Source organism: Hyperolius riggenbachi, chromosome 7, assembly GCF_040937935.1.
Source record: "Hyperolius riggenbachi isolate aHypRig1 chromosome 7, aHypRig1.pri, whole genome shotgun sequence".
Lineage (NCBI taxonomy): Eukaryota > Metazoa > Chordata > Amphibia > Anura > Hyperoliidae > Hyperolius > Hyperolius riggenbachi.
Window position 1 is genome coordinate 747,680 of NC_090652.1, and position 22,006 is coordinate 769,685.

The following is a 22,006-nucleotide window of genomic DNA, read 5'->3' on the forward strand; positions in this document are numbered from 1 at the left end:
ACGGTCAGAGAGATGGATGTGAGTTTACCAAGTCTAACACGCTGTCTTCTGTCGGTTAAGAAATCGGTTATCCATTTGCAGATGGATTCAGGTATGTGTAGCTGGGAGAGCTTGCTGTGTAGCAGTGATGGAATTATGGTATTAAATGCAGAGCTGAAATCTATAAATAAAATCCTGGTGTAGGTTCCTGGGTTATCTAAATGCTGTAGTACATAATGCATACACATGTTCACGGCATCGTCTGCGGATCTATTAGGCCTGTAGGCAAATTGCAAAGAGTCCAGCAGGGGATCTGTGATAGATTTCAGATAAGTCATTATCAGTTTTTCAAATGCTTTCATGACCAATGATGTCAGGGCAACAGGCCTGTAATCATTTAAGCATGTAGGTTTTGATTTTTTTGGAATTAGTACAATAGTTGAGCTTTTAAAACAGGCAGGAACAATTGAGAGTTCCAGAGATGATTTGAATATGTCTGAATACAGGAGCTAATTGGTCGGCACAGTTTCAGACATTTCGCAGTTACACCGTCTGGTCCAGGCGATTTATTTCCATTCTGTCTTTTGAAGAGTCTGTTTACATCTGTTTGGCATATTGTTAGAGCATGCACATCTGGGGACAGGTTAGCAGATTGTGTCTGGCCTCCTGTGTTGTGTAGATGCTGAGGCACCGCAGGGGGTGGAGACGATGGCTGACAGGAAGAGTGTTCAGTTTGCCTGTTGCACAGATGCAAACTGACTTGGTGTGTTTGGCTTTTGTTGGTAGTGTCAAACCTGCAATAAAATGTATTCAGTTCATTTGCAAGCTGCAGGTTGTGTAGTGAGGGGGGAGAATTATTCCTGTAGCTGGTAATTTCATGTAGAGATTTTCATATTGTGGACGAGTCGGCCGTGGAACATTTTTCCTCAAGTTTTTTAGAATAATCTTTTTTGTGTCAGTAATGTCTCTCTGCAGTTTGTATTTCGCAGCTTTGTAGAGGACTTTATCGCCTGTACGATATGCCCTTTCTTTATCGAGGCGCAGCTTCCTAAGATGTGATGTGAACCAGGGTTTATCGTTATTGTACCTGGTGCACTTATTTTGTGGGGGTACAGGACTCTGCACAAAAGGTAATATATGATGTCACAGCGTCAGTGTATTCATTTAGGTCACTGGTGGATTCTTTAAATATATTCCAGTCAGTCAAATCAAAGCAGTTCTGCAGTTTGTCTACAGCTTCGCTAGTCCATTTCTTAAAGGGTCACTATGGCAAAAAATTTAGAATATGTTCAAACATATACAAATAAAAAGTACGTTTTTTCCAGAGTAAAATGAGCCATAAATGACTTTTCTCCTATGCTGCTGTCACTTACAATAGGTAGTAGAAACCTGACAGAAGTGACAGGTTTTGGACTAGTCCATCCCTTAACAGGGGATTCTCAGCAAGGCTTTTATTCTTTATAAAGATATTCCCTAAAAAGGATTTAAACAATGATGCTGGACAGCTTTCCTGCTCGCTACACAGTGTTTTGGCAGTTGAGAAGAGCAACTGCCATTCACTAAGTGCTTTGGAAAATAAAGAAATCCTTGAGAATCCCCTATGAAGAGATGGGCTAGTCCAAAACCTGACTCTTCTGTAACATTTCTACTACCTGCTGTAAGTGACAGCAACATAGGAGAAAAGTCATTTATTGCTCATTTCACTCTGGAATAAACGTAATTCTTATTTGTTTATGTTTGCACATATTTTAAATTTTTGCCATAGTGCCCCTTTAACTGTGGTCACTACAGGTTTGGCAGTTTTTAGTCTTTGGGTGTAGGTTGGGATAAGCTGTATAACAGCATGATCAGAGTTCCCCAAAGCTGCCCTGCTGACAGAGTGATATGAGTCCTTAGTCGTAGTGTAACAGTGATCAAGTGTCTTACCTTCTCTAGTTGCGCTTGTGACGTGTTGCCTGTATTTGGGGAGTTCTTTGGAAAGATTAGCACTGTTGAAATCCCCTAGTATGATAAAAAAAGAATCGGGGTACTCCCTTTCCACCTCAGTGATTTGATCTGCGAGATCTTGGAGCGCAGGCTGCATACATGTTTGTGGAGGGATGTACACAGCAGCCAAAATAAATGAAGAGATCTCACGGGGTGAATAGTAGAGTCTGCAGTTTATAAAGAGAGTTTCCAGCCCAGCCGAGCATGTCCTCTTAATAACTGTAACATCCGTGCTCCATCTATCATTAATATAGAAGCAGAGTCCTCCACCTTTGGTTTTGCCAGAAGTAAGTGGGTCCCGGTCAGATCTGTAGAGTGTAAATCCATTAATCTGCAGAGCGTTGTCTGGAATAAGCTCAGATAGCCAAGTTTCTGTGAAGCAAATAACCGCAGAGAGATTCTGATCAGTAGTTGAAGCTCGTCCAGTTTGTTGCATATGGACCTGACATTAGAGAGTAGGATTCCAGGTAGTGGAGAGCGCAGTCCTCTGCGTGGAAAGCGAGTCTGGATCCCGGAGTGCTTGCCTCTTCTTCTAAGCCTCACTGCCTGGTTCAGCACTGTAGCTCCACTGGTCAGAATCCCCAGAAGATCAAGAGTAGATGAAATATCCAGGGGTAGATTACATTTGTCGAAGTTCCGAATGCTCAGTAGCTGTTCACTGGTGAAGGTTATCCGGGTTGGGTTGCACAAGGCAATGTTGAAAAACAAAAATACATAAAACAAACATAAAAAGACAGAGCAAGCTGCCGAGGCTGCCATCTCCAGACAATCCCAACTACCCCTTCCTCTCATCAGCTGAAGCATCTATCCTGGGCTGAGTGTGTGCAGACAATCCCAGCTACCCCCTCCTCCCATCAGCTGAAGCATCTCTCTATCCTGGGCTGAGTGTGTGCAGACAATCCCAGCTACCCCTTCCTCCCATCAGCTGAAGCATCTCTCTATCCTGGGCTGAGTGTGTGCAGACAATCCCAGCTACCCCTTCCTCCCATCAGCTGAAGCATCTATCCTGGGCTGAGTGTGTGCAGACAATCCCAGCTACCCCCTCCTCCCATCAGCTGAAGCATCTCTCTATCCTGGGCTGAGTGTGTGCAGACAATCCCAGCTACCCCTTCCTCCCATCAGCTGAAGCATCTCTCTATCCTGGGCTGAGTGTGTGCAGACAATCCCAGCTACCCCTTCCTCCCATCAGCTGAAGCATCTATCCTGGGCTGAGTGTGTGCAGACAATCCCAGCTACCCCTTCCTCTCATCAGCTGAAGCATCTCTTTATCCTGGGCTGAGTGTGTGCAGACAATCCCAGCCACCCCTTCCTCCCATCAGCTGAAGCATCTCTCTATCCTGGGCTGAGCGTGTGCAGACAATCCCAGCCACCCCTTCCTCCCATCAGCTGAAGCATCTCTCTATCCTGGGCTGAGTGTGTGCGGACTATCCCAGCCACCCCTTCCTCCCATCAGCTGAAGCATCTCTCTATCCTGGGCTGAGTGTGTGCAGACAATCCCAGCTACCCCTTCCTCTCATCAGCTGAAGCATCTATCCTGGGCTGAGTGTGTGCAGACAATCCCAGCTACCCCCTCCTCCCATCAGCTGAAGCATCTCTCTATCCTGGGCTGAGTGTGTGCAGACAATCCCAGCTACCCCTTCCTCCCATCAGCTGAAGCATCTCTCTATCCTGGGCTGAGTGTGTGCAGACAATCCCAGCTACCCCTTCCTCTCATCAGCTGAAGCATCTCTCTATCCTGGGCTGAGTGTGTGCAGACAATTCCAGCTACCCCTTCCTCTCATCAGCTGAAGCATCTCTCTATCCTGGGCTGAGTGTGTGCAGACAATCCCAGCTACCCCCTCCTCCCATCAGCTGAAGCATCTCTCTATCCTGGGCTGAGTGTGTGCAGACAATCCCAGCTACCCCTTCCTCCCATCAGCTGAAGCATCTCTCTATCCTGGGCTGAGTGTGTGCAGACAATCCCAGCTACCCCCTCCTCCCATCAGCTGAAGCATCTCTCTATCCTGGGTTGAGTGTGTGCAGACAATCCCAGCTACCCCTTCCTCTCATCAGCTGAAGCATCTCTCTATCCTGGGCTGAGTGTGTGCAGACAATTCCAGCTACCCCTTCCTCTCATCAGCTGAAGCATCTCTCTATCCTGGGCTGAGTGTGTGCAGACAATCCCAGCTACCCCCTCCTCCCATCAGCTGAAGCATCTCTCTATCCTGGGCTGAGTGTGTGCAGACAATCCCAGCTACCCCTTCCTCTCATCAGCTGAAGCATCTCTCTATCCTGGGCTGAGTGTGTGCAGACAATTCCAGCTACCCCTTCCTCTCATCAGCTGAAGCATCTCTCTATCCTGGGCTGAGTGTGTGCAGACAATCCCAGCTACCCCCTCCTCCCATCAGCTGAAGCATCTCTCTATCCTGGGCTGAGTGTGTGCAGACAATCCCAGCCACCCCTTCCTCCCATCAGCTGAAGCATCTCTCTATCCTGGGCTGAGTGTGTGCAGACAATCCCAGCTACCCCCTCCTCCCATCAGCTGAAGCATCTCTCTATCCTGGGCTGAGTGTGTGCAGACAATCCCAGCTACCCCTTCCTCTCATCAGCTGAAGCATCTCTCTATCCTGGGCTGAGTGTGTGCAGACAATCCCAGCTACCCCCTCCTCCCATCAGCTGAAGCATCTCTCTATCCTGGGCTGAGTGTGTGCAGACAATCCCAGCTACCCCTTCCTCCCATCAGCTGAAGCATCTCTCTATCCTGGGCTGAGTGTGTGCAGACAATCCCAGCTACCCCCTCCTCCCATCAGCTGAAGCATCTCTCTATCCTGGGCTGAGTGTGTGCAGACAATCCCAGCTACCCCTTCCTCTCATCAGCTGAAGCATCTCTCTATCCTGGGCTGAGTGTGTGCAGACAATCCCAGCTACCCCTTCCTCCCATCAGCTGAAGCATCTCTCTATCCTGGGCTGAGTGTGTGCAGACAATCCCAGCTACCCCTTCCTCTCATCAGCTGAAGCATCTCTCTATCCTGGGCTGAGTGTGTGCAGACAGTCCCAGCTACCCCTTCCTCTCATCAGCTGAAGCATCTCTCTATCCTGGGCTGAGTGTGTGCAGACAATCCCAGCTACCCCTTCCTCTCATCAGCTGAAGCATCTATCCTGGGCTGAGTGTGTGCAGACAATTCCAGCTACCCCTTCCTCTCATCAGCTGAAGCATCTCTCTATCCTGGGCTGAGTGTGTGCAGACAATCCCAGCTACCCCTTCCTCCCATCAGCTGAAGCATCTCTCTATCCTGGGCTGAGTGTGTGCGGACTATCCCAGCCACCCCTTCCTCCCATCAGCTGAAGCATCTCTCTATCCTGGGCTGAGTGTGTGCAGACAATCCCAGCTACCCCTTCCTCTCATCAGCTGAAGCATCTATCCTGGGCTGAGTGTGTGCAGACAATCCCAGCTACCCCCTCCTCCCATCAGCTGAAGCATCTCTCTATCCTGGGCTGAGTGTGTGCAGACAATCCCAGCTACCCCTTCCTCCCATCAGCTGAAGCATCTCTCTATCCTGGGCTGAGTGTGTGCAGACAATCCCAGCTACCCCTTCCTCTCATCAGCTGAAGCATCTCTCTATCCTGGGCTGAGTGTGTGCAGACAATTCCAGCTACCCCTTCCTCTCATCAGCTGAAGCATCTCTCTATCCTGGGCTGAGTGTGTGCAGACAATCCCAGCTACCCCCTCCTCCCATCAGCTGAAGCATCTCTCTATCCTGGGCTGAGTGTGTGCAGACAATCCCAGCTACCCCTTCCTCCCATCAGCTGAAGCATCTCTCTATCCTGGGCTGAGTGTGTGCAGACAATCCCAGCTACCCCCTCCTCCCATCAGCTGAAGCATCTCTCTATCCTGGGTTGAGTGTGTGCAGACAATCCCAGCTACCCCTTCCTCTCATCAGCTGAAGCATCTCTCTATCCTGGGCTGAGTGTGTGCAGACAATCCCAGCTACCCCTTCCTCTCATCAGCTGAAGCATCTCTCTATCCTGGGCTGAGTGTGTGCAGACAATTCCAGCTACCCCTTCCTCTCATCAGCTGAAGCATCTCTCTATCCTGGGCTGAGTGTGTGCAGACAATTCCAGCTACCCCTTCCTCATCAGCAGAAACATCTCTCTATCAGCTGATGAGAGGAAGGGGTAGCTGGGATTGTCTGCACACACTCAGCCCAGGATAGATAGGAACACATAACTCCTCCAGGCACTGTGATATATGTGCAGGGTGTGGGGGTAACTTACGTCCACTGGCACAGGTACCCGTGCAGGGGCAGCAGGCCTCTCTCTGCCATACACACAGTGCTCTGCAGCTCGGGGCCCCACGGGGTATACGGGAAAACACTGAAGAAGCTTTGCAGCTCAGAAGGACTCAGAGCGCCATCGCCATCCTGTGGACAGAAAAGAGAATGACTCCAAGCTCACGTCATTTATTATTATTTAGTATTTACAGTGAGTGCTGCCCATAATTATTCATTAACGCTGGCAAATTTTCAAGTTACTTTTCTACAACCAACAAGTAATTTTGTTGACAGGACATGACATAGGTGTCTCCCAAAAGATAATAAGATGATGTACAAGAGGCATTATTATGGAAAAAACATTTCTCGGCTTTTATTTACATTTGAGCAAAACTGTCACAGTCTGTGGGAAAATCCAAAGTTCTATATCATTCCAAATAGTCCAAGCTGTTCTAAAGCATTCCAATTACCCTGATTAATTGGTAACAGCTACTTTACTGAATTCAACAGGTGAAAAACAGCAGCTCTCTGCAGGTGGTTTGTGGACAGTCATGGCTAAAGGCTCATACACACATCAGACTATAGTCTTTGGAAAATGAAAGATCACAGACCAATCTTACCACCCTTCATGTAGTATGAGAGCCATACTCTACACAGTCTATTCTATGGAGCTGAACTCCCCATCAGATAGAAATCTTACCCCCTTCCATGTAGTATGAGAGCCACACCTACACAGTCTATTCTATGGAGCTGCACTCCCCATCAGACAGAAATCTTACCCCCTTCCATGTAGTATGAGAGCCACACCTACACAGTCTATTCTATGGAGCTGCACTCCCCATCAGATAGAAATCTTACCCCCTTCCATGTAGTATGAGAGCCATACTCTACACAGTCTATTCTATGGAGCTGAACTCCCCATCAGATAGAAATCTTACCCCCTTCCATGTAGTATGAGAGCCATACTCTACACAGTCTATTCTACGGAGCTGCACTCCCCATCAGACAGAAATCTTACCCCCTTCCATGTAGTATGAGAGCCACACCTACACAGTCTATTCTATGGAGCTGCACTCCCCATCAGACAGAAATCTTACCCCCTTCCATGTAGTATGAGAGCCACACCTACACAGTCTATTCTATGGAGCTGCACTCCCCATCAGACAGAAATCTTACCCCCTTCCATGTAGTATGAGAGCCACACCTACACAGTCTATTCTATGGAGCTGCACTCCCCATCAGACAGAAATCTTACCCCCTTCCATGTAGTATGAGAGCCACACCTACACAGTCTATTCTATGGAGCTGCACTCCCCATCAGGCAGAAATCTTACCCCCTTCCATGTAGTATGAGAGCCATACTCTACACAGTCTATTCTATGGAGCTGAACTCCCCATCAGATAGAAATCTTACCCCCTTCCATGTAGTATGAGAGCCACACCTACACAGTCTATTCTACGGAGCTGCACTCCCCATCAGACAGAAATCTTACCCCCTTCCATGTAGTATGAGAGCCACACCTACACAGTCTATTCTATGGAGCTGCACTCCCCATCAGACAGAAATCTTACCCCCTTCCATGTAGTATGAGAGCCACACCTACACAGTCTATTCTATGGAACTGAACTCCCCATCAGACAGAAATCTTACCCCCTTCCATGTAGTATGAGAGCCACACTTACACAGTCTATTCTATGGAGCTGCACTCCCCATCAGACAGAAATCTTACCCCCTTCCATGTAGTATGAGAGCCATACCTACACAGTCTATTCTATGGAGCTGCACTCCCCATCAGACAGAAATCTTACCCCCTTCCATGTAGTATGAGAGCCACACCTACACAGTCTATTCTATGGAGCTGCACTCCCCATCAGATAGAAATCTTACCCCCTTCCATGTAGTATGAGAGCCACACCTACACAGCCTATTCTATGGAGCTGCACTCCTCATCAGACAGAAATCTTACCCCCTTTCATGTAGTATGAGAGCCACACCTACACAGTCTATTCTATGGAGCTGCACTCCCCATCAGATAGAAATCTTACCCCCTTCCATGTAGTATGAGAGCCATACCTACACAGTCTATTCTATGGAGCTGCACTCCCCATCAGACAGAAATCTTACCCCCTTCCATGTAGTATGAGAGCCACACCTACACAGTCTATTCTATGGAGCTGCACTCACCATCAGACAGAAATCTTACCCCCTTCCATGTAGTATGAGAGCCACACCTACACAGTCTATTCTATGGAGCTGCACTCCACATCAGACAGAAATCTTACCACCCTTCATGTAGTATGAGAGCCATACTCTACACAGTCTTTTCTATGGAGCTGCACTCCTCATCAGACAGAAATCTTACCACCCTTCATGTAGTATGAGAGCCACACCTACACAGTCTTTTCTATGGAGCTGCACTCCTCATCAGACAGAAATCTTACCCCCTTCCATGTAGTATGAGAGCCACACCTACACAGTCTATTCTATGGAGCTGCACTCCCCATCAGACAGAAATCTTACCCACTTCCATGTAGTATGAGAGCCACACCTACACAGTCTATTCTATGGAGCTGCACTCCCCATCAGAGATCTTACCCCCTTCCACACATGATTTAACTGACATTCATCTGCAGATTATGATCTGCAGATGAATGTCTGTTAAACAAGGTGTGTATGATGATCTGCAGATCTCATAGACTATGAATGCAATTTGCAGGAACGGATCTTTGGCAGGAACAGATATTTTGCAGATACTGATCTTTTGTGTGTGTACAGCATCTGTGTGTGCAGCATCTTGCAAAGATTTTTATCTGATGGGGAGTTCAGCTCCATAGAATAGACTGTGTAGGTGTGGCTCTCATACTACATGGAAGGGGGTAAGATTCCTGTCTGATGGGGAGTGCAGCTCCATAGAATAGACTGTGTAGGTGTGGCTCTCATACTACATGGAAGGGGGTAAGATTTCTGTCTGATGGGGAGTGCAGCTCCATAGAATAGACTGTGTAGGTATGGCTCTCATACTACATGGAAGGGGGTAAGATTTCTGTCTGATGGGGGAGTGCAGCTCCATAGAATAGACTGTGTAGGTGTGGCTCTCATACTACATGGAAGGGGGTGAGATTTCTGTCTGATGGGGAGTGCAGCTCCATAGAATAGACTGTGTAGGTGTGGCTCTCATACTACATGGAAGGGGGTAAGATTTCTGTCTGATGGGGAGTGCAGCGCCATAGAATAGACTGTGTAGGTGTGGCTCTCATACTACATGGAAGGGGGTAAGATTTCTGTCTGATGGGGAGATCAGCTCCATAGAATAGACTGTGTAGAGTATGGCTCTCATACTACATGGAAGGGGGTAAGATTCCTGTCTGATGGGGAGTGCAGCTCCATAGAATAGACTGTGTAGGTGTGGCTCTCATACTACATGGAAGGGGGTAAGATTTCTATCTGATGGGGAGTGCAGCTCCATAGAATAGACTGTGTAGGTGTGGCTCTCATACTACATGGAGGGTGGTAAGATTTCTGTCTGATGGGGAGTGCAGCTGCATAGAATAGACTGTGTAGGTGTGGCTCTCATACTACATGAAAGGGGGTAAGATTTCTGTCTGATGGGGAGTGCAGCTCCATAGAACAGACTGTGTAGGTGTGGCTCTCATACTACATGGAAGGGGGTAAGATTCCTGTCTGATGGGGAGTGCAGCTCCATAGAATAGACTGTGTAGGTGTGGCTCTCATACTACATGGAAGGGGGTAAGATTTCTATCTGATGGGGAGTGCAGCTCCATAGAATAGACTGTGTAGGTGTGGCTCTCATACTACATGGAGGGTGGTAAGATTTCTGTCTGATGGGGAGTGCAGCTGCATAGAATAGACTGTGCAGGTGTGGCTCTCATACTACATGGAAGGGGGTAAGATTTCTGTCTGATGGGGAGTTGGGCTCCATAGAATAGACTGTGTAGGTGTGGCTCTCATACTACACGTAAGGGGGTAAGATTTCTGTCTGATGGGGAGTGCAGCTCCATAGAATAGACTGTGTAGGTGTGGCTCTCATACTACATGAAAGGGGGTAAGATTTCTGTCTGATGGGGAGTGCAGCTCCATAGAATAGACTGTGTAGGTGTGGCTCTCATACTACACGTAAGGGGGTAAGATTTCTGTCTGATGGGGAGTGCAGCTCCATAGAATAGACTGTGTAGGTGTGGCTCTCATACTACATGGAAGGGGGTAAGATTTCTGTCTGATGGGGAGTGCAGCTCCATAGAATAGACTGTGTAGGTGTGGCTCTCATACTACATGGAAGGGGGTAAGATTTCTGTCTGATGGGGAGTGCAGCTCCATAGAATAGACTGTGTAGGTATGGCTCTCATACTACATGGAAGGGGGTAATATTTCTGTCTGATGGGGAGTGCAGCTCCATAGAATAGACTGTGTAGGTGTGGCTCTCATACTACATGGAAGGGGGTAAGATTTCTGTCTGATGGGGAGTGCAGCTCCATAGAATAGACTGTGTAGGTGTGGCTCTCATACTACATGGAAGGGGGTAAGATTTCTGTCTGATGGGGAGTGCAGCTCCATAGAATAGACTGTGTAGGTATGGCTCTCATACTACATGGAGGGGGGTAAGATTTCTGTCTGATGGGGAGTTCAGCTCCATAGAATAGACTGTGTAGGTGTGGCTCTCATACTACATGGAAGGGGGTAAGATTTCTGTCTGATGGGGAGTGCAGCTCCATAGAATAGACTGTGTAGGTATGGCTCTCATACTACATGGAGGGGGGTAAGATTTCTGTCTGATGGGGAGTGCAGCTCCATAGAATAGACTGTGTAGGTGTGGCTCTCATACTACATGGAAGGGGGTAAGATTTCTGTCTGATGGGGAGTGCAGCTCCATAGAATAGACTGTGTAGGTGTGGCTCTCATACTACATGGAAGGGGGTAAGATTTCTGTCTGATGGGGAGTGCAGCTCCATAGAATAGACTGTGTAGGTGTGGCTCTCATACTACATGGAAGGGGGTAAGATTTCTGTCTGATGGGGAGTGCAGCTCCATAGAATAGACTGTGTAGGTGTGGCTCTGATACTACATGGAAGGGGGTAAGATTCCTGTCTGATGGGGAGTGCAGTTCCATAGAATAGACTGTGTAGGTGTGGCTCTCATACTACATGGGAGGGGGTAAGATTTCTATCTGATGGGGAGTGCAGCTCCATAGAATAGACTGTGTAGGTGTGGCTCTCATACTACATGGAAGGGGGTAAGATTTCTGTCTGATGGGGAGTGCAGCTCCATAGAATAGACTGTGTAGGTGTGGCTCTGATACTACATGGAAGGGGGTAAGATTCCTGTCTGATGGGGAGTGCAGTTCCATAGAATAGACTGTGTAGGTGTGGCTCTCATACTACATGGGAGGGGGTAAGATTTCTATCTAATGGGGAGTTCAGCTCCATAGAATAGACTGTGTAGGTGTGGCTCTCATACTACATGGAAGGGGGTAAGATCTCTGTCTGATGGGGAGTGCAGCTCCATAGAATAGACTGTGTAGGTATGGCTCTCATACTACATGGAAGGGGGTAAGATTTCTGTCTGATGGGGAGATCAGCTCCATAGAATAGACTGTGTAGAGTATGGCTCTCATACTACATGGAGGGGGGTAAGATTTCTGTCTGATGGGGAGTGCAGCTCCATAGAATAGACTGTGTAGGCGTGGCTCTCATACTGCATGGAAGGGGGTAAGATTTCTGTCTGATGGGGAGTGCAGCTCCATAGAATAGACTGTGTAGGTGTGGCTCTCATACTACATGGAAGGGGGTAAGATCTCTGTCTGATGGGGAGTGCAGCTCCATAGAATAGACTGTGTAGGTGTGGCTCTCATACTACATGGAAGGGGGTAAGATTTCTGTCTGATGGGGAGTGCAGCTCCATAGAATAGACTGTGTAGAGTATGGCTCTCATACTACATGGAAGGGGGTAAGATTTCTGTCTGATGGGGAGTGCAGCTCCATAGAATAGACTGTGTAGGTGTGGCTCTCATACTACATGGAAGGGGGTAAGATTTCTGTCTGATGGGGAGTGCAGCTCCATAGAATAGACTGTGTAGAGTATGGCTCTCATACTACATGGAAGGAGGTAAGATTTCTGTCTGATGGGGAGTGCAGCTCCATAGAATAGACTGTGTAGGTGTGGCTCTCATACTACATGGAAGGGGGTAAGATCTCTGTCTGATGGGGAGTGCAGCTCCATAGAATAGACTGTGTAGGTGTGGCTCTCATACTACATGGAAGGGGGTAAGATCTCTGTCTGATGGGGAGTGCAGCTCCATAGAATAGACTGTGTAGAGTATGGCTCTCATACTACATGGAGGGGGGTAAGATTTCTGTCTGATGGGGAGTGCAGCTCCATAGAATAGACTGTGTAGGTGTGGCTCTCATACTACATGGAAGGGGGTAAGATTTCTGTCTGATGGGGAGTGCAGCTCCATAGAATAGACTGTGTAGAGTATGGCTCTCATACTACATGGAAGGAGGTAAGATTTCTGTCTGATGGGGAGTGCAGCTCCATAGAATAGACTGTGTAGGTGTGGCTCTCATACTACATGGAAGGGGGTAAGATTCCTGTCTGATGGGGAGTGCAGTTCCATAGAATAGACTGTGTAGGTGTGGCTCTCATACTACATGGGAGGGGGTAAGATTTCTATCTAATGGGGAGTTCAGCTCCATAGAATAGACTGTGTAGGTGTGGCTCTCATACTACATGGAAGGGGGTAAGATCTCTGTCTGATGGGGAGTGCAGCTCCATAGAATAGACTGTGTAGGTATGGCTCTCATACTACATGGAAGGGGGTAAGATTTCTGTCTGATGGGGAGATCAGCTCCATAGAATAGACTGTGTAGAGTATGGCTCTCATACTACATGGAGGGGGGTAAGATTTCTGTCTGATGGGGAGTGCAGCTCCATAGAATAGACTGTGTAGGCGTGGCTCTCATACTGCATGGAAGGGGGTAAGATTTCTGTCTGATGGGGAGTGCAGCTCCATAGAATAGACTGTGTAGGTGTGGCTCTCATACTACATGGAAGGGGGTAAGATCTCTGTCTGATGGGGAGTGCAGCTCCATAGAATAGACTGTGTAGGTGTGGCTCTCATACTACATGGAAGGGGGTAAGATTTCTGTCTGATGGGGAGTGCAGCTCCATAGAATAGACTGTGTAGAGTATGGCTCTCATACTACATGGAAGGGGGTAAGATTTCTGTCTGATGGGGAGTGCAGCTCCATAGAATAGACTGTGTAGGTGTGGCTCTCATACTACATGGAAGGGGGTAAGATTTCTGTCTGATGGGGAGTGCAGCTCCATAGAATAGACTGTGTAGAGTATGGCTCTCATACTACATGGAAGGAGGTAAGATTTCTGTCTGATGGGGAGTGCAGCTCCATAGAATAGACTGTGTAGGTGTGGCTCTCATACTACATGGAAGGGGGTAAGATCTCTGTCTGATGGGGAGTGCAGCTCCATAGAATAGACTGTGTAGGTGTGGCTCTCATACTACATGGAAGGGGGTAAGATCTCTGTCTGATGGGGAGTGCAGCTCCATAGAATAGACTGTGTAGAGTATGGCTCTCATACTACATGGAGGGGGGTAAGATTTCTGTCTGATGGGGAGTGCAGCTCCATAGAATAGACTGTGTAGGTGTGGCTCTCATACTACATGGAAGGGGGTAAGATTTCTGTCTGATGGGGAGTGCAGCTCCATAGAATAGACTGTGTAGAGTATGGCTCTCATACTACATGGAAGGAGGTAAGATTTCTGTCTGATGGGGAGTGCAGCTCCATAGAATAGACTGTGTAGGTATGGCTCAGTCTCATACTACATGAAGGGTGGTAAGATTTCTGTCTGATGGGGAGTGCAGCTCCATAGAATAGACTGTGTAGAGTATGGCTCTCATCCTACATGGAGGGGGGTAAGATTTCTGTCTGATGGGGAGTTCAGCTCCATAGAATAGACTGTGTAGGTGTGGCTCTCATACTACATGGAAGGGGGTAAGATTTCTGTCTGATGGGGAGTGCAGCTCCATAGAATAGACTGTGTAGAGTATGGCTCTCATACTACATGGAAGGGGGTAAGATCTCTGTCTGATGGGGAGTGCAGCTCCATAGAATAGACTGTGTAGAGTATGGCTCTCATACTACATGGAGGGGGGTAAGATTTCTGTCTGATGGGGAGTGCAGCTCCATAGAATAGACTGTGTAGGTGTGGCTCTCATACTACATGGAAGGGGGTAAGATTTCTGTCTGATGGGGAGTGCAGCTCCATAGAATAGACTGTGTAGAGTATGGCTCTCATACTACATGGAAGGAGGTAAGATTTCTGTCTGATGGGGAGTGCAGCTCCATAGAATAGACTGTGTAGGTGTGGCTCTCATACTACATGGAGGGGGGTAAGATTTCTGTCTGATGGGGAGTGCAGCTCCATAGAAGAGACTGTGTAGGTGTGGCTCTCATACTACATGGAAGGGGGTAAGATTTCTGTCTGATGGGGAGCGCAGCTCCATAGAATAGACTGTGTAGGTGTGGCTCTCATACTACATGGAAGGGGGTAAGATTTCTGTCTGATGGGGAGTGCAGCTCCATAGAATAGACTGTGTAGGTGTGGCTCTCATACTACATGGAGGGTGGTAAGATTTCTGTCTGATGGGGAGTGCAGCTCCATAGAATAGACTGTGTAGGTGTGGCTCTCATACTACATGGAAGGGGGTAAGATTTCTGTCTGATGGGGAGTGCAGCTCCATAGAATAGACTGTGTAGGTGTGGCTCTCATACTACATGGAAGGGGGTAAGATTTCTGTCTGATGGGGAGTGCAGCTCCATAGAATAGACTGTGTAGGTGTGGCTCTCATACTACATGGAAGGGGGTAAGATTTCTGTCTGATGGGGAGTGCAGCTCCATAGAATAGACTGTGTAGGTGTGGCTCTCATACTACATGGAAGGGGGTAAGATTTCTGTCTGATGGGGAGTGCAGCTCCATAGAATAGACTGTGTAGGTGTGGCTCTCATACTACATGGAAGGGGGTAAGATTTCTATCTGATGGGGAGTTCAGCTCCATAGAATAGACTGTGTAGGTGTGGCTCTCATACTACATGGAAGGGGGTAAGATTTCTGTCTGATGTGGAGTTCAGCTCCATAGAATAGACTGTGTAGAGTATGGCTCTTATACTACAGGAAGGGTGGTAAGATTGGTCTGTGGTCTTTCATTTTCCAAAGACTATGGTCTGATGTGTGTATGCACCTTAAGACAAAGGTGCTCAGTGAGGAACTGCGATTGCACATTGTGGCTGCTCACAAGTCAGGAAAGGGCTACAAGGCCATTTCTAAATGTTTTCAAGTTCCAGTGGCTACAGTGCAAAGTATTATTAAAAAAGATGTTCCGCACTGTGGAAAATCTCAGAGGACGTGGTCAGAAGCCAAAAGTGGCACCTGTGCTGGCCAGGAGGATAGTGAGAGAGGTGATAAAGAATCCAAGGATCACCACCAAGGCCATCCTGGTGAATCTGGGCTCTGCTGGTGGCAATGTCTCAAGGCAGACAATCCGACGGACACTGCACACTGCTGGGTTCCACGGATGCAGACCAAGGAGGACACCACTTCTCCAGATAAGGCACACAGAAGCTCGCTTGGCCTTTGCAAATGCTCATCTGGGCAACGAAGAAGACTTCTGGTCTTCTGTGTTATGTCAGATGAAACAATAATTGAATTGTTTGGCGTAAAAAGGAGAAGCCTTCAACCCAAAGAACACCATCCCCGCTGTCACACATGGTGGTGGGAACCTAGTGCTTTGGGGTTATTTTTTCAGTAAATGGACGGAAGCGTAAATTGGACAGTAAACGGCACCATGAAAAAAGAGGAATACATGAGGATTCTCAATGACAACATCAGGCAGTCTGCAGAGAAACTTGGCCTTGGCCACCAGTGGGCATTTCACTACTAACAACGGTCCTCAAACCTGTGGTGTGGAATTACAATCTACCAACTTGTACTGCTCCTCCCTACACCTGTGACAGCCCCTCCCCTTCCCAGCTACCCCAAGGAAGGGACTGTGTTGCCCCTCCCTACACCCCCAGAAACATCAGCTCGGTTATGTGTGACTCCAGGCAGAAACAGGCGGACACTCACCAGGTCATGCTTCTCGAAGGTCCTCTGCAGGAACTGGTAGCCGAAGTGGTTGAGCTCCGTGGAGGAATCATGCGGAACTCGCAGCCTGTAGGGAGGAAGAGAAGCAATTATCAGATACGATAGCGGGGCCTGTGGGGGAGGAGCCAGCCGCTAGACTGTCACCTATTCCTGCCCCACAATGCAGCAATTATCAGACAGGATAGCGGGGCCTGTGGGGGAGGAGCCAGCAGCTAGACTGTCACCTATTCCTGCCCCACAATGCAGCAATTATCAGACAGGATAGCGGGGCCTGGGGGGGAGGAGACAGCAGCTAGACTGTCACCTATTCCTGCCCCACAATGCAGCAATTATCAGAGAGGATAGCGGGGCCTGGGGGGGAGGAGCCAGCTGCTAGACTGTCACCTATTCCTGCCCCACAATGCAGCAATTATCAGATACGATAGCGGGGCCTGTGGGGGAGGAGCCAGCCGCTAGACTGTTACCTATTCCGGCCCCACAATGCAGCAATTATCAGATACGATAGCGGGGCCTGTGGGGGAGGAGCCAGCCGCTAGACTGTTACCTATTCCTGCCCCACAATGCAGCAATTATCAGACACGATAGCGGGGCCTATGGGGGAGGAGACAGCAGCTAGACTGTCACCTATTCCTGCCCCACAATGCAGCAATTATCAGACACGTTTGGGGGTGTCTGTGGGGGAGGAGCCAGCTGCTAGACTGTTACCTATTCCGGCCCCACAATGCAGCAATTATCAGACAGGATAGCGGGGCCTGGGGGGGAGGAGACAGCAGCTAGACTGTCACCTATTCCTGCCCCACAATGCAGCAATTATCAGAGAGGATAGCGGGGCCTGGGGGGGAGGAGACAGCAGCTAGACTGTTACCTATTCCTGCCCCACAATGCAGCAATTATCAGACAGGATAGCGGGGCCTGGGGGGGAGGAGACAGCAGCTAGACTGTTACCTATTCCTGCCCCACAATGCAGCAATTATCAGACACGATAGCGGGCCTGGGGGGAGGAGCCAGCAGCTAGACTGTCACCTATTCCTGCCCCACAATGCAGTAGGCTGAATAAACAGGTAATGTATAAATGTAGAACAGAACCAGTGACAGATATCACACTGAAGCTTGCTGCACACTGGCCAGTCTTATCACTTCCATGCAGTATGAAGGTTACCTGCACTGTCTGCTCATAGCATTCAGTATCTGTTACCCCTCATACTACAGGGAGGTGGTACAATCGGTCAGTGATTGGCCAATCATAATTGACAGTGTGTGACGAGGGCTTAACCCTTCACCAGGAGCCACACTTGAGCCATACCGTACTGCAAACAATGGAGGTCACATGCACGTATTTTAAAAGAGAAGTAAAATCCACAATGCAAGTACCATGTATTGCTTTATCAGATCCTCGCGTATTCTCAGGCAAGATAGCAGCACAGGGGGAATGGCAGGGGCTTTCACGTGATATGAAATCGCATATAATGTATCTCTATGGGCCTGCCATGATTTCTGGAAACCTCTGTGATTGGGCAAAATGGATCACTTTATCGCGTGGCACGTGGAGCACTTTATCGCGTGGCACGTAAACAACCTTATCGCGTGGCACGTGGACAGCCTTATCGCGTGGCACGTGGACAGCCTTACCGCGTGGCACGTGGACAGCCTTATCGCGTGGCACGTGGACAGCCTTATCGCGTGGCACGTGGACAGCCTTATCGCGTGGCACGTGGACAGCCTTACCGCGTGGCACGTGGACAGCCTTACCGCGTGGCACGTGGAGCGCCTTACCGCGTGGCACGTGGAGCGCCTTACCGCGTGGCACGTGGAGCGCCTTACCACGTGGCACGTGGAGCGCCTTACCGCGTGGCACGTGGAGCGCCTTACCACGTGGCACGTGGAGCGCCTTACCACGTGGCACGTGGAGCGCCTTACCACGTGGCACGTGAAGCACCTTACCGCATGGCACGTGGAGCGCCTTACCGCATGGCACGTGGAGCACCTTATCGCGTGGCACGTGGACCGCCTTAACGCATGGCACATGCAATTTCCATGGGCAATCACTACTTGAATTACAGATGTGTTGGAAATGACGGTGGGACGGTACAGAATACGTAAGTTGCGATCTGCAGTGCGTGAGATCACCTGCAATCCCCAAGTGTTACCCGGCATAGAAGAATAAACATGGACAGAGGACTCTGGACTCACGGTGGGTAGAGGTAGTCGTCTGTCAGTTCCAGGGCATCGTCATATCCAAAACGTCGCAAAATGGTCCATGTGGTCTCGTGGCGCCCCCGCTGGATAAACAGGGTGTTCAGGAAGAGGAAGCCTGAATCAAGAAAATAAACAACAGAATAGATTTCTTCCAGTATTTCCATAGCAACAATATAATAAGCACCATTTTCCTATGCATCCCCCTCCTGTGCTAATACAGGAAGATGAGGAGTGAGAGCTGTAATGTCACAATCCACTTCCTGTCCATCCCCCTCCTATGCTAATACAGAAAGAGGAGGAGTGAGAGATGTGACGTCACCCTCCACTTCCTGTCCATCCCCCCTCTTGTGCTAATACAGGAAGAGGAGGAGTGAGAGCTGTGATGTCACAATCCACTTCCTGTCCATCCCCCTCCTATGCTAATACAGGAAGAGGAGGAGTGAGAGGTGTGACGTCACCCTCCACTTCCTGTCCATCCCCCCTCTTGTGCTAATACAGGAAGAGGAGGAGTGAGAGATGTGACGTCACCCTCCACTTCCTGTCCATCCCCCTCCTGTGCTAATACAGGAAGGTGAGGAGTGAGAGGTGTGATGTCACCCTCCACTTCCTGTCCATCCACTTCCTGCCCATCCCCCTCCTGTGCTAATACAGGAAGATGAGGAGTGAGAGGTGTGATGTCACCCTCCACTTCCTGTCCATCCCCCTCCTATGCTAATACAGGAAGAGGAGGAGTGAGAGATGTGACGTCACCCTCCACTTCCTGTCCATCCCCCTCCTGTGCTAATACAGGAAGAGGAGTGAGAGGTGTGACATCACGCTCCACTTCCTGTCCATCCCCCTCCTGTGCTAATACAGGAAGAGGAGGAGTGAGAGGTGTGAGGTCACCCACTTCCTGTCCATCCCCCTCCTGTGCTAATACAGGAAAAGGAGGGGTGAGAGGTGTGATGTCACCCACTTCCTGTCCATCCCCCTCCTGTACTAATACAGGAAGAGGAGGGGTGAGAGGTGTGATGTCACCCACTTCCTGTCCATACCCCTCCTGTGCTAATAAAGGAAGGGGAGGAGTGAGAGCTGTGACGTCACCCTCTAATTCCTGTCCATTCCCCCTCCTGTGCTAATAAAGGAAGGGGAGGAGTGAGAGCTGTGACGTCACCCTCTAATTCCTATCCACGCCCCTGTTCTGTGCTAATACAGGAAGAGGAGGAGTGAGAGGTGTGACGTCATCCTGCACTTCCTGTCCATCCCCCCTCCTGTGCTAATACAGGAAGAGGAGGAGTGAGAGGTGTGACGTCACCCTCCAATTCCTGTCCATCCCCCCTCCTGTGCTAATACAGGAAGAGGAGGAGTGAGAGGTGTGATGTCACCCTCCAGTTCCTGTTCCCTTGGCTGCAGTTTACCAGTCAGACTCAGCCCCTGAGGGAATCCTGAAGGCAGTCAGCACTGCAGGCAAAGTAACCTTTTGGATTGGTTGGTAAGTCCACACCTGGTCCAATTTTGATCTATACACTCTGTGATCTAATATAGAGGATCAGGTAGCTGCTTCCAATTGGCATTAGTGTGCAAATACGCAAATAACTCTAGCAAGTCCTGTAGGAAAGAGGGTTATTTCAGCAACCTCTCTAGAGAGAGCAAAATATAACAGTATTAATAAACACAGTTATGGAAACGTTCTCTCAGAAAAGCGGGACTCTGCAAAGCTATTCAGATCAACCGCTTACACAAATGATTTTAATTGTTTACTTTATAATAAAATAATGCAGAAAAATAAGTACAGAAAACTGTCAAAAAGTATCTAACAATGAACGGACTGATGTAGTAAAATAATGAGAATAAAAGTAAAACTGATAACTGGATACAGTCTGAGCAGTCTGTAGAATTACCGTGTTCTTTGGAATTGCCAGTTTATACAGAAGTTAGAAAGTTCTGCGGGTAATAGTCCAATGATAAAGAAATGCCAGAATCCTTGACGGTATATGGATAGGCAAGCAGGGACTCTGGGCAGCCTGTGTGCCCAGCAGTGTAACCCTTCTCTGCTGGAGGGTGGAGATGGTAATCATAGAGGGGCAGTCTGTGTGCCCAGCAGTGTAACCCTTCTCTGCTGGAGGGTGGAGATGGTAATCAGAGAGGGGCAGCCTGTGTGTCCAGCAGTGTAACCCTTCTCTGCTGGAGGGTGGAGATGGTAATCAGAGAGGGGCAGCCTGTGTGCCCAGCAGTGTAACCCTTCTCTGCTGGAGGGTGGAGATGGTAATCAGAGAGGGGCAGCCTGTGTGCCCAGCAGTGTAACCCGGTCTCTGCTGGAGGGGGGAGATGGTAATCATAGAGGGGCAGTCTGTGTGCCCAGCAGTGTAACCCTTCTCTGCTGGAGGGTGGAGATGGTAATCAGAGAGGGGCAGCCTGTGTGTCCAGCAGTGTAACCCGGTCTCTGCTGGAGGGTGGAGATGGTAATCAGAGAGGGGCAGCCTGTGTGCCCAGCAGTGTAACCCGGTCTCTGCTGGAGGGTGGAGATGGTAATCAGAGAGGGGCAGCCTGTGTGTCCAGCAGTGTAACCCTTCTCTGCTGGAGGGTGGAGATGGTAATCAGAGAGGGGCAGCCTGTGTGCCCAGCAGTGTAACCCTTCTCTGCTGGAGGGTGGAGATGGTAATCAGAGAGGGGCAGCCTGTGTGCCCAGCAGTGTAACCCTTCTCTGCTGGAGGGTGGAGATGGTAATCAGAGAGGGGCAGCCTGTGTGTCCAGCAGTGTAACCCTTCTCTGCTGGAGGGTGGAGATGGTAATCAGAGAGGGGCAGCCTGTGTGCCCAGCAGTGTAACCCTTCTCTGCTGGAGGGTGGAGATGGTAATCAGAGAGGGGCAGCCTGTGTGCCCAGCAGTGTAACCCGGTCTCTGCTGGAGGGTGGAGATGGTAATCAGAGAGGGGCAGCCTGTGTGCCCAGCAGTGTAACCCAGTCTCTGCTGGAGGGTGGAGATGGTAATCAGAGAGGGGAAGCCTGTGTGCCCAGCAGTGTAACCCGGTCTCTGCTGGAGGGTGGAGATGGTAATCAGAGAGGGGCAGCCTGTGTGCCCAGCAGTGTAACCCAGTCTCTGCTGGAGGGTGGAGATGGTAATCAGAGAGGGGCAGCCTGTGTGCCCAGCAGTGTAACCCGGTCTCTGCTGGAGGGTGGAGATGGTAATCAGAGAGGGGCAGTCTCTGCCACATGCTCCAGATCCACCCTCTGTCAGAGGGAGAAAGAAAAATAATGCAGACAACGAGATCTGTAGGTTGCCTATGTCCTCTATTACGTCCAGATATCAAACACGTATTATTATATTTCATTTCAGAGAAAACCATATCTTTGTGAGAGAAGGTGGTAGACAAACGTTTCTGGTTTAAACACCTTCAGGTTGTGTCCAGCACCCATCTAGCTAATTGTGATATTGGCA

General features: G+C 49.2%; 1 protein-coding gene across 1 annotated transcript in view; it reads right to left on the minus strand.

Moving 5' to 3' along the window:
* The window catches only part of RHOT2 (ras homolog family member T2), a 166,301-nt gene that overhangs the window by 49,429 nt on the left and 94,866 nt on the right, over window positions 1-22,006 (minus strand). Inside the window, exons 11-13 of the mRNA XM_068243463.1 lie at window positions 18,585-18,705; window positions 16,377-16,461; window positions 6,220-6,365 (exon numbers count right to left, since the gene is read on the minus strand). Coding sequence (XP_068099564.1) covers window positions 6,220-6,365; window positions 16,377-16,461; window positions 18,585-18,705 — 352 coding nt within the window. The remainder of the gene's footprint in view (window positions 1-6,219; window positions 6,366-16,376; window positions 16,462-18,584; window positions 18,706-22,006) is intronic.